At 47.3% G+C, this 13442-nt stretch overlaps 1 protein-coding gene across 32 annotated transcripts in view; it reads right to left on the bottom strand.

Annotated features, from left to right (window-relative positions):
- Nucleotides 1-13442, bottom strand: part of KALRN (kalirin RhoGEF kinase) — a 783799-nt gene that overhangs the window by 70799 nt on the left and 699558 nt on the right. For 20 of the 32 annotated variants that reach the window (XM_051859217.2, XM_051859218.2, XM_051859220.2 and 17 more), the window contains 2 exons: nt 12613-12717; nt 8881-8976 (listed from right to left, as the gene is read on the bottom strand). In XM_051859217.2, coding sequence (XP_051715177.2) covers nt 8881-8976; nt 12613-12717 — 201 coding nt within the window. The remainder of the gene's footprint in view (nt 1-8880; nt 8977-12612; nt 12718-13442) is intronic. The other 12 variants (XM_051859219.2, XM_051859239.2, XM_051859230.2 and 9 more) reach the window with 3 other exon arrangements.

Genomic DNA, 13442 nt, shown 5'->3' with positions numbered 1-13442 from the left:
ACCAGCTTGGTGTAGTCCCCGCTCAACTCTTCCACACAATGAAGGACATCTGAAAAGTCCAATGTGTCACCCAAAGAAATGTGCCTCCTCTCCTCCTGCCTGACCTAGTCTATGAGCAAAGAAATCCAAGTTATTTCGAAGGCAGGACCCTCCGGAGCCGATCAGAAGGATGGAAGCAGTGAGCGGAAGAGGGAGCTGGAAGGTAGGCTAAGCCATAAACCAGGTAAAGCCCCAAATGATGGGATTGCCAAGAAGGTTTATAGTAATTCGAGAGGAATTCTCTCTGAAGACCTCGCCACACGGGGACCCAGCCAAGGGCAAGCAGCGGTGACTTCTAACTGTGTTGCTCCTAGGAGAAAACAGGCAGTGGTGGCTAATTTTCTAACACGGTGAGGACTTCTGCCCCACCTGGGACTCTGAGCCACAACACTCTTTTTTTTTGTGGAGTTTTTTTTTTTTTAATATTTATTTTTATTTATTTGAAAGGCAGAGTTACAGAGAGGCAGAGGGAGAGAGAGAGAGAGAGAGGTCTTCCATCCACTGGTTCACTCCCCAAGTGGCCATAATGGCCAGAGCTGGGCTGATCTGGAGCCAGGTGCCAGGAGCTTCCTCCATGTCTTCCATGCAGATGCAGGGGCCCAAGGACTTAGACCACCTTGTACTGTTTTTCCAGGCCATAGCAGAGAGCTGGATTGGAAGTGGAGCAGCTAGGACTCGAACTGGCGCCCACACAGGATGCTGGTACTGCAGGTGGTGGCTTTACCCGCTACACCACAGTGCGGGCCCCCACATCTTAACAGGTGAAGAAAAAGGTGCATGAAGAGGGAGCAACAAATGTTCTATCATTAGTCCAAGCTCAGGGGAAATAATTGCAAGTAGGCTTCAAATAGGTGATTAAGTGTAGAAGAAGGCCATTCCCACGTCTAAAATGAACATATTTCCTGTGTGCTGGATCTTAGATCACATACCCATAAAAATATCCTTCCTCTAGGTTCCTGTAAGCACTCCTTTGTATTCAGGCAAGTTTTATGGAGCACATACTACATGCTGAATATGTGCAAAGTGTTGGAGAAACTCCTCGCCCTTTGAAACCTGAGCTGCAGTGGCTCCTCTTCCAGACGGAAGGGAGATCAAGGAAGAGGAATAGGAACAGGCAGAAGAGGGAAGGGAAAGACTTAACAGAAGAGTCAACACTTGAACCGAGGACAGTTGTCCCTTGGTGTCCTGGGGGACTGGTTTCAGGATCCCCTGTGGGTACCAAAATCCACATCAAGTTCCTCACATAAAATTATACAGTATTTACAAATAAGCCACATAGATCCTTCTACAGACTTCATTTTTGAGGGAAGGGCATTCATCCACTATTTGTTGATTTATTTTAAATACTCAAAAAATTTTAACTGACACATAAAAATTACATTCTTCATGTGACATTTCAATACATGTTACATTGTGCAATGTCCAATCAGGGTAAACACATCTTTTTCTTAAAACATTTATCATTTTATTAATCATGAAAACATTCACCACAAAAGTTTTTTTGAGGGGCTGGCACTGTGGCATAGTAGGCTAAGCTTCCACCTATGGCTCTGGCATCCCATATGGACACTGATTTGTGTCCTGGCTGCTCCTCTTCCAATTTGGCTCTCTGCTATGACCTGGGAAAGCAGTGGAGGATGGCCCAAGTGCCTAGGCCCCTGCACCCGTGTAGGAGACCTGGAAGAAGTTCCTAGCTCCTGGCTTCAGATCAGCCCAACTCCAGCTGTTGTGGCCATTTGGGGAGTGAACCAGTGAATGAAAGACCTTTCTCTCTCTCTCTCTCTCTCTCTCTGTAACTCTACCTCTCAAATAAATAAAGAAAGAAATCTTAAACAAAAATTTTAACAAAAATATACAGTGCATTACCACTATCTACAGTCACCCTCCTGTGCAACAGAATGACAGAACTTCTTACTTCTAGGTAACTATAATTTAGTACTCATTAAATCATCTTTTTTCTTCTTTTTTCTTTTTTTATTTGACAGATAGAGTTAGACAATGAGAGAGAGAGAGACAGAGACAAAGGTCTTCCTTCTGTAGGTTCACCCCCAAAATGGCCGCTACGGCTAGAACTATGTCGATGCAAAGCCAGGAGTCAGGTGCTTCTTCCTGGTTTCCCATGCAGGTGCAGGCGCCCAAGCACTTGGGCCATCCTCCACTGCCTTCCCGGCCACAGCAGAGAGTTGGACTGGAAGAGAAGCAACTGGGACTAGAACTGGTGCCTATATGGGATGCCGCAGGTGGAGGATTAACCAAGTGAGCCATGGCGCCGGCCCCTAAATTATCTTTCCTCATCCCACCCTCCCCTCTACTCCCCAGCCTCTGGTAACCACTATCAGATCAAATTTCTTAGACTCTACATATGAGTGAGATCGTGCTTGGCTTATTTCACGTAGCATAATGACCTGCAGTTCTGTCAATGTTATTGCAAATAACATATCATGCTTTTTTATGGCTGCCTAGCATTCCATTGTGCATATGTACCACATTTTTTTTATCCAGTCATCACTTGATGGACACTAATGCTATTTACAAGTCTTGACTATTGTGAAACCTATGCATAGTTTTTTCATGATATGCATTTTTCATGAACCGTTTGAAGATCCCTTGTATGCTCCAATTTCAAAATATCTTGCACCAAAATAAACTTCTTTTGATTCAATTTTTCCATTAACTTTTTGAAATACACTTGAATACCCAGAGGCAATGAAATCAGTACCTTGTAAATACTTTTGCAATCCTTTGTTCACTGAAACATTATTTATAAGGGAAGATATGGAAACATGTCTGTCAATAGACAAGTAGATAAAGAAACTGTGGTACACGTACAATGTAATACTGTTGTCTTCAATTCAGGAGATCCCACCATTTGCTACACTGGAAACTGGAGAACATTACAGTAAGTGAAATAAGCCAGACACAGAGAGAAAAATATCTCATGATCTCACTTATATGTGGAATCCTTAAACAAACAAACAAACAAACAAAAATCAAATACACAAAGATAGAGCAAAGAAACTGCAGTGGTTACTGGGAGCCAGGCAGGGGAAGAAATGGGGCAATAAAGGTCAGAGGATGCAAAGTCAGAGATAAGTGAATGAACAAATCTAGAGATTTCCTGAACAACATGAGACCTATAGTTAATTGTAATTTGTGTGCCTGTCTCTGGACAAACAACACTGGATCTTACAGCTACACCGTGGGAAAACTGAAGTGTGGCAAATAGCAACACTGGGTTGACAATGGTAGGTAAAAACCTAAACTTTTCTATGTTGACTAGAGTCTTGGGACTCCCGTGGCCAGAGAGGTGCCAGGTAAACCCAGCTCCTGAAACACACACACCCCGACGGTGGTTCTGAAGGGGTCACTGTTTCCTTCCGTCTGGATTCTGACTTGCTGCTAACTCCACCTGGCCGATTCATTGAAAGGAGACAAAGCGACAGCCTGGCCCTAGCTGTGTTCTCCGGGGGTGGGGGGCTGGCCCAGAGCTAGCCCAGGGAAGTGACTGCCAGCCAAGCAGGAGAACCAAAGCGCTGGAAGTCTGGCTGCAGCAGGCAGGGCACATTCTCGGGATGCCAGGTCAGCAGGTTGGCTGAATCGAGGCTCAGAGATGCCAGCTCCCTCCCTAAAGGCTAGGGATTATTGGCCAGGCTCCACGAACGAACTTCGGCTGTGCCACCTGGTGAGAGCTCAGGAGGGACTTCCTTTATTGAGGCTTCATCTTCCATGCCAGGTAGGTAATCAGAACCTAGGGCCCTAGGACTAGCACCCAGAGACACACTGGATTCTCCTATGGCCAGGAAACTCTTGCTCCTCACACTTGAGGAATAAAGCCAAATCATATAGACTGTTAGGCCACTACCTTGCAACATTCACCCATCTATCAGCTGACAAGCACCAAGCTTCCACGTGCCCAGCACCACACTGGGTCACTGAAGATAAGGATGACACAGTTCCCTTTCCCTGCCCTTCACAAGGCAGCTGGGGGCAGGGGGCTGACAGCTAACATTCGCAGATGCTGGCTAATCAGATTACAAAGTGCGTCCACTCCTACTCCATCGTCATCATTATGTGCTTGAGATTAGATTCAGGTGGACAGAATCATCATCACTGATAGGCAAAATAAAGACAGGCCCAAGCAGACTAAGTCATTATCCCAGGGCCATACAATAAGTAGCAGAGACAGGACTAAAACCTGATCTTCCAATTCCTTAGACACACAGCAGCCATCCACAGGTCCAGAAAGTTTTATTCAAAGTAACACAGGGATATGAGTAGCTGTTAGGCGCAGTAAAGATGCAGCTTGAGACACCTGGGTCTCATATCAGAGTGCCCAGGTCTATGTTCCAGCTCTGCTTCCTGCACCCGGGAAGGTTCCTGCTACCCACATGAGACCAGGACTGAGCTCCCAGCTCCCAGCCTCTGGCTTCAGCTGGGCTCAGCCCCAGCGATTATGGGGACTGGTGGAGTAAGCCAGTAGATGGGACAGTCCTCTCTCTCTGTCTCTCTGCCTTCAAAATAAAAATAAATTAATTAAAACAATTTTTTAAGTCATTCAGGGAAAGCACAGGGAGTCCTTATTCTTGGCTTACGTTAAAGATGCCTCTGGGCTGGCACTGTGGCATAGTGGTTTGAGTCCTGGCTGCTCCACTTCCAATTCGGCTCTCTGCTGTGGCCTGGGAAAGCAGTGGAAGATGGCCTAACTCTTTGGGCCCCTGCACCCACGTGGGAGACCTGGAAGAAGCTCCTGGCTCCTGGCTTCAGATCGGCACAGCTCCGGCTATTGCGGCCAACTGGGGAGTAAACCATCAGATGGAAGACCTCTCTTTCTCCCTCTGCCTCTCCCTCTATCTGTGTAACTCTGACTTTCAAATAAATAAATAAATCTTATAAAAAAGACAATGTCTCAAAACTAGAAAAAGTATGTTAACTTTTGGGGGGAGGTGGTGAGCATCCTCTCTTGGTAAACGAAAGCACTGATTAAAGGCCAGGGCTGGCAGTGAAATCTTAGAAGGTCCATTAGTGTCCAGAAGGCCTCACCAACGGGGCGTCTCCAGGGGTTTTACCTGCACTGCAGATGGGCCTAGAACCCTGCCTTCCTTCCCTGATAGTAGCTCTTGGGCAGCACAGAGGCAGAAGTCTTGGGTCAACAATGACAGTATGGCCACAAAGCGCCAGGGATAGCTCTTGGGATGAGAGGGTCTCATGGCCTTTTGAGGAGGGTTGGGGCCAAATGGATTCCAAGTGCAGAATTCGGTGTCATCCCTTGAGAACCAATAAAAAAACCTCAAAGACTCTAAGATTCAAGAATCCCTGTACAATGGAATCAGACTCTGTTCACTGGAAAGGATTCTATTAGTTCTTCCTTATACTGAGAAGAGACAACTCCCATCCACAGATCTAGATTCTGCCCTCTCGATGACAAAGTCATTTCTACCCTCTATTCCCATGATCACACTTCAATTCCTGGAAGAGAGCAGCCCTCAGCTTCTTCCCAAACTTAATCTCAGCTTCTGCAGCTTTCACTCTAATGACATGGACCACATGATACTGGTTACTCCTCCAGGCCCTTCCAGTTCCTTCAAGAACATTTTTGAATGCTTTACGTAGAATACAAGGTGTCATTCACATACCACACACGCAGGTGTGGGCTGAATGGCTGTGAGTACAATGGGACTACTAGTTCTCTTGATCTGTACATTGTTTCATTAACCCATCCTGAGATCATACTGGCTATTTTGGCAGGTGTCACACTATTGAATTCAGTCAAATAAATATTCCAGAACTTTTATAGGCGCTCCATATTTTCTTCTAAGCTAAAGAGCTGATGAGAAATAGGAATAAGAGTCTTGATGATGAAATTGCAACTTAATGTTCTCAGACATGGCTGGAATATCCTGAACCTATCATTGCTCCATCACTACATCACAGTGGCATGAGAAGAGGAAGTACAGGAAAGAACAGAGAATCAAGTTTTAGCGAGAATGTTTTAAGAAACCAAACCTCTGCTCCCTCACTCCTTCCTGTGATACAGGCTTGGTTCTATATGTTAAGATGCATCTCTATAATTCTGGGCTCACTGTGGGTCTGAAAGAAGTAGTTAATGATGGGTGAAGTCACAGAAAAGACATTCATTCAGTAGACATTTATGGGCCAATCAGCTCCAACGCCAACCCATTCTCCTCTGGGAAGTCTGTGCTCATGGGACTTCTCAATACCCTCACTTACATGTTTAACACCAGACCCGATGACCACACAAACTAGAGGCCTAAAGAGACTCAAAGGTCAGTAGTAATGGGAGGGGGAAAGGTAATACACAACATTAGCAAACAGGCTTCCGGAGGCAAACAGTCCCAAAGAACCCTTTAAGGATAAAGACAGCTGAATACTAATGGAGGAAACAATAATCACGTCCTAAGTGGCTTGTCATCGACTGCAGACATGAGCTGCAAAGGGAAAGCATGAAGATGCTTTAACAACATCACAACAGGGCCCTCCAAGAGCTGTCCCCAGCAGCGTGTGACTCTAGTCACTGCCTTGGGATTTCAGAGGAAATTTGGCCTGAGCTGCTCAGGGAGGCCCTTCTGGAGAGTTGAGGTTTGAGCACAGGCTTGAAGGACCATTATGCTCAGGAGAAGCACAAATTAGAGAGAACACATCCCAGAGAGGCAAGCAGTAGGAACAAAAGCTGGGGGCAGGAAGCAGCAGCCAAGCTTGTGTTGGGGAATAGTGAGGAAAACAATTTGGCTGGAGCAGAGTTCATCACTGGAATTAAGAAGTGGATGTCGGAAAGGCAGGCCGGAGACCAGGCTGCACATCATTAGAATATTGGGTGAGAGTGGGCTCTATCTATAAGCCAGTGACTTCCGAACTGTGATGATATTCCTCTTACATGTGACTTATTTATAAATCGCCTATTTGTACAACTGTACTATCACTGCATACATAACAAAAAATGAAGAATTATTTTAAAATGATGAGGTAGAAATTCTAGTACTTTCTTCCCTACTCCAGTAAACTGTCTTGTGAACCTGAAGGTGGCCCCCACTGGAGACAGCTGCTTGCGTGGACAGGAGGGAGGTGGCGAGCAGTGCGTGTGGGAGTGCGTAGGACAGTGACATGCACGGCGGAGCGGGTGGGGAGAGACTGCAATGGCTGCTGCAAGCTTAGGCACGAGAGTGCAACCCAGACCCTGATGGCGAAAGAGAGGACGCAACAGGAAGAGTGATTTTTGAGACAAAAAACAAAGGATGGCCTCTGCAGAACGAGTAGGATGGATGGGTTGGTGTGGAGAGGAGGAAGAGCAAGCCAGGGGCGGTCAGAGGGCACTCTTTGAAAAGCCAGGGCAGTACTCTCAAGAGTGCTTAGCTGCTACCAGCGGGAGAGCAAGAGACGGGAGGCAAACAGAAAAGCTTCGAGAGCTTGGCCCCAGGTACTACAATCGCCAATTTTGTGTTTTAATTAGGAAGGGAGATTTAAAAGGTAAAGAACAAAGTCAGATGTGTTCATTTCATTTGTGCGCTCTATCCTGGGGTATCTGAAAAAGGTGTTACTGTGATCAAAATGGTCAGGCAACTCTCTCTGGAGAGCATCTGTCATTTTCCTCTAATTCCTGGGCCAAGAAGAGAAAGGTTGATTAACACAACTGCCCAAGAGAAGTCTGGTAGAAGCTGACATTTTTCCTAAATGAGAATTGCAGGAAAAGTCAAATGGGTGGCACAGTTAAGAAAGACAGGAAAAATACTTCAAAGTGTTATCCTACACTGATACACTTTTTAAAAAGATTTATTTATTTGAAAGGTAGAATTACAGAGAAAGAGGGAGAGACAGAAAGGGGGGTGGGGAGAGAGGAGAGAGAGATGGTCTATCCACTGGTTCACTCCCCAAATGGCTACAACAGGTGGGGCTGGGCCAGGCTGAAAGCAGGAACCAGGAACTCCATCTGGGTCTCCCACGTGGATGGCAGGGGCCCAAGTACTTGAGCCATCTTTTTCGCTGCCTTCCCAGGCATATTAGCAGGAATCTGGATTAGATGTGGTGCACCTGGGACTCTAACTGGCACTCTGATATCAGATACTGGTGTCTCAGGTCACAGCTTAATCCACCGTACCACAACACAGTCCCAGGGTGTCCATTTAAATGTAAAATCATGGCCGGGGTGGAGGAGAGGGACAGTTCTGTCCTAATGGAAACAAGAGCTCTTTGACAATTTTGGCATTATGCCAAAACTCCCAAAGTAGCTCCAACTCATCACACTTCCTTGTCTACCAGTTTGGGCGGTCCAGGTGACAAGGTTAGACCAGTCACTGGTGGCTTGTCCTTAGCTCTCCCCCCTGGATGGGGACATGCATCAGTTCCCTTAGTTTGTTGTGGTGAGGTATCCACACACTTTCACCCATTCACCTTGGTTGTCAGCAATCCACTGCTATAAGACTTTGCAAGCTAGAAAGTTATCTGAGGTCCCCAAATAAGGTTGCCAAGACCCAGCCCATGTTCTTTGTGTTGGCAACACAGTGTATTAGCTGCGCGGCTACTCAGAGCACATGTGAAACTGACTGAATGCCACTTGCCTGCAGCCACTGGGTCAAGCTTACAGGGAGGTTGGTCCTCCTGGGACCCTGTTCACCTCTCATCAACAACCCAACACCAAAAGGACCTGTTAATTCCCTGAGCCACAAAGGGCTGTGGGGCACAGCTTTTTAGAAGCCACCGTTACTGGAAATGATCCTATTGGGGGAATGAAGACAGGTGCAGTGGAGAACACGGCAGGAGGTTGTGCAAGACCCCAGGAGTTTCACAGAGGCAGGGACACACATGGAGCTCCTCAGGACCCCCACTTACCAGCTTGCTTTTGACCAACTTTTCTATTGCACTGACAAGGTCTGCAGCAGTAGGAACTTCAGTGGCAGCCTGCCGAGCTGCTAGCAAAGAGGAGGACTGCAAGACATCGGGCAGCAAAGGGAGAGCAGATTAGCGAGGAATGAGGAACAGCAGTTAGGAAGCAAAACAGAAGTCCAAAGCTCACAGCAGGCAGGGGAGGCAAAGCTTTGCTTAGAAGGAAGAGATGACAGCAGGAGATGAAGGGCAGTATGGGCGTGGGACGGGTCTGCCTACTCCTTGTCAGGCATCTGGCCAACATCAAAGCATGGATCAGACCAGGCCCTCCTTGACTCCAAAGGAGCTGAGAGGAGGGGCTGCTGAGCTCCCAGGAGGCCAACAGGCTAGGGCAGGTCCTACTGACAACACTGGACAAGGGCTGGCGGGCTGGCGTGGGGGTTGGGGATGACTACTCCGAGGGCAAATGGGGCTTTGGCTACTAAAACTGCCTGTGGCTGTTTCAAAGTAAGAAAGGAGTCATAAATCCAGCCTCAGGTGTGTCCAAAGAAATAGTCCTTGCCTTAGATAAAGATTCGCATTGTGTGTCATGCAAAAATGCTACGGACAGGGCACTTTGGGATCAGCAAGCTGGACACGCTCTCCCAGAAAAAGGCTGGTTCTAGTAAGGCCCAGGAGCTGGAACACTAGGGCCAAATAGTAAGAAAGGGCTTTGGCAGGAGTTGCATGTCGTGGGCTGGAGACCACTCTGTCCACAGTAACAGGAGGCTCCGCCCAGGGCCTCCTTGTGTCTCTTTTCCTTGCACCAGTAATGAGGACTTGCTCATGTGGCTGTTTGGCCAGTGGTTTAGGGATTCCTGCTTGCTGAGGGATGGTGGTTTCTCATTTGTTTCTTCCTTATTCTACCTGAGAAGAAACTGGGAGACAAAAGGTTAACCCTGCACGCATGTGCGTTGCCCCCAGCACGTCAGAGCCGAAGGCAGTGGTGTTCCAGGCCAGGCCGCAGGCTCCCACAGTCTTCAACAGTAAGGACAGAGGGCACAGAGAGTGCAATGGCTTGGCTTCAAGTTTCCTCCTCAGCTAGGGGAAGAGCTTTAGAAAGGAAGCTTCCCACTACTCTCACAGTTACCTTAAGTCTTTGCTCCTGAGATAAGGGGGGAAAAAGCAAATAAATGTAATTAAAGAAGATACAGCAATACTCTTTTTCCTCTCTTGGGGAATGGGGAATGCAGGAAAAAGCTGAATCTGGTTGGACTGCCAAGTTACTGTCTCTTCCATCTACAACTCCTACTCCTGGGAACTTACCCTAAGGACAGAAGTCAAAAGAACAAAGGCTGTGTGGACACCGTGGTTGGTGAGGAACCATCCAGAGCAGCAGGGCTGGAAACACCCTGCCAGGATGTCTCTAATGGGGGCTGCTTAACAAATTATGGAACTTCAAATACAGAAAACACTCTCCAGCTATCAAATTACAGTTACAGGGGTAAAACGAGTAAGAGGATAGAATATGGTAATAAATAAAACAAGAATGCATCACACACAGAAACGTAAAACATCCATGCATAGGAACAAAGATCAAAAGGAAACATGGAGAATTAAAATAATCACACAACATTCCAACAGGTGAACTTCTAACTCGTTGTAAAAATTGTCTGGATAAATCCAACTTCATTTACTAGAAGTTCTGAGGCTCATCCCAATCCCAAATATTCCAGAGAAACATTTGTACACCAAGAGGAGTTAATGTGTCTCAACATTGCCATCTGCCCTATTGCTAGCTAAGAAAAGGACTCCACAAATGGCCAGTGTACGTCCTCACACTCAGTTAAAAATTATCCAGAAACAACATTGCATCCACCTCCCTCAAACATTCTGTTTGGGAGAGTTGGAGGGGGAGGGTTCATGACCTTCCCTTATCTTGCACAAGCTGGGGACTTGTGTGGAGGGCTGTGTGGGATGGCAGGTAATGGGACAGCTCCACTCCACCCTCTCAAACACCAGCACTGTTGGCAAAATACTCTACAATGGTGGGCCCCTGGGAACCCGGCAGGCTGGTTCCATTTCCATCTCAAAGTGAGGCACAGGCATTTCTGCCCCTGGGAATCCTAGATGGGCACAATGCCAAGCTTCCAACTACCTTCCTTCCCCACAGTCTAGAGTCAGAGAGCTGGCCCTTGAAAGCAGGGCCATGAACATCACCTCAGGGGGTGACTGCTGTGCACTTCCCATGGGTGGATGCCATGGGGACAGCTACCACATCTCAGTCCTCATCCTATCCTCTAGCCCAGCACAGATGAAGGCCTCAATTAATGTGGGTTAACAAGCCAAATGCAAAGCAGAGAGAATGAAAACAAGAACTGGAATATCACAGGGATCCGGAAGCGTCTGTAGATCGTACTTCTGAGCTGCATCCTAGGCCAGCCTTACAGAAGTGTGCTTCCTGCTGAGGCACGCAGGGTCCCCACTGCAAAGGAGGCCGCCCTGCTGCAAGGCAGAGCACTGGTAAACACAAGACCCTGAAGTAGGGACAGCTAGGCTACCAACTGCAACTGCCACCACTCTGAAAAGCAAATGGAGAGTACGTCTGAAACTGGAAACTGCTATCACTACGTCCAAGTCCAGGAGGACGGGCAACACAGAGAGCAGACAAGGAAAACACAATGAAGTCAGGCATCTGTCACCAAGGGTAAGACGTCTCTAGGGAAGCCTGCATGCCATATCAGAGTGCTTGGGTTTGAGTCCTGGCTCTGCTTCTGACTCCAGCTTCCTCCTACTGTGCACTCTTGGTGGTAGTAGGTGATGGGTCAAGTACTTAGTCCCTGCCACCCACTTGGGAGACCTGGATTGAGTTCTTAGCTCCTAGCTTTAGACTGTACCATCCCTGGCTATTGCAGGCATTTAAGGAATGAACCAGCAGATAGAAGATCTCTCTGTGTAGCTCTCTCTCCGAGTATCTGGTTTTCAAATAAATAAAAATTAAAACAGTAGATAAAAATAAATGGAAAAGAAAAAGAAAAGAAAAAAAATCACAGCGAAGTGGAAGCATGGCTGTAAGGAAAGTGAATGATGGATAAGACCATTGAAACACCCTGTAACTCGGCTTAGTTCTTGCGAGCATATCCCTGTCGAGCCGCTGCTCCAGGGCACCTGGATGGCCACTGCATCACCAGAGGCACAGTGGACACGGGCATTTCAGACATGAGGGTGCCTCTGCAGGCCAGTGAGCTGGGGATTTTGTGATGTGAAGGACTTGGGCAGGCTGGCGTTCCAACAGCCTCCTCTTAGCTGCATCCCCATCCCTCATGTTAACAGCACTGGGCCGCTGTAGAACTGACCATTATTGAGATTTTAGAGTGGAGGATACGGGAAGCAATCAAAACATAGGTTGTACAGTCAGATACAACAAAATGGCTGTGACCTGGAGCCGCCACAGTTTCCTTTTTGACCCTTTTAGGATCTGCTGCCTCTAAAGTCAGACAAACCATTGCCCTTCGTCAGCAGGACAAGCGGTCCGGCAGATTCCCGTTGTGAGAATCCTGTGCACACCCCTACACTGCCCAGAGTGAAGTCAGTCCTTCCGGACATCTGCCAGATCCCAGACGGATCTAGATCACCAAGGATTCACGGGAGGTAAGAGGTGACCCATCATACACACATACACACACACACACACACACACACAAACAAATCATGTGCAGGGCGCATTGCTCTTTCAAGGAAGAAAGCATGAGGGCCTACCATCTCGTCCTGCGTGGGGTCGTTGTCAAAGATCTTCATAGGCGGAGGGAGTGGGGTGTGGGACTCTTCATCTGGCTCATCTTCTCCCCAACCTTTCTTGCTCTTCTAGAACAAAAGAGCGGCATTAGCTACCATTTCATATAGCCAAAGTCGCCGACAGCTCAGAACTTGATGTTCGTAAAAAAACAAAACATGAGAGGTCAGTTTCTCTCTCACCACACCCCTATCTTTGCAGGGGCAGTTTCCCTCTCTGTAATACAGATCCATCTGCTTATCGCAAAGGAGAATGAGGCCCAAGGGAGAAAACACACACACACACACACGCACAACCCACAAAACCCAATAAAACAGAAAGCTATCCTATTGAGTAGTCAGCAAGAGAGACAGAAAAACAATACTCAGAGAGAGCCTAACTTCCCACATTTTGGAAGGACCTTTAGTTAAACCCTGACTGGAATGTTACCAGGCTCCATTGCCCTTTCCAGAGAAAGGGAGGACTGCAGACAGAATAAGAAGGAGCCTGGCTGTACATGGGAAGAGTTTTTAGCCACATCAGTGATGGGGGTAGATCAGTTTGCCAGATCAGATCTCATTCCCCCAACCCAAATGCATCTAGTGTATTTTTTTTTTTTTGCATGTAGTGTATTTTGAGGATGGAATCTTTCTAAGACCTCAGTGATCATCCAGCCTAATCTCTCGGCTAACAGAGAGATCTCCCTGACTGTTATGTAGGCCATACTGTCCCGCAATTGCTTCCAGTGTGGGCTCTCATTAGTTGCCGTCAAGGCCACTTCATCACTGGTTGATCCCATCCCTGCAAAGTCCCTCTC

The sequence above is a fragment of the Oryctolagus cuniculus genome, chromosome 4, assembly GCF_964237555.1.
Source record: "Oryctolagus cuniculus chromosome 4, mOryCun1.1, whole genome shotgun sequence".
In the NCBI taxonomy this organism is placed as follows: Eukaryota; Metazoa; Chordata; class Mammalia; order Lagomorpha; family Leporidae; genus Oryctolagus; species Oryctolagus cuniculus.
The sequence above is the reverse complement of the archived record's forward strand: the minus strand, read 5'-3'. Positions and strand labels throughout refer to the sequence as shown.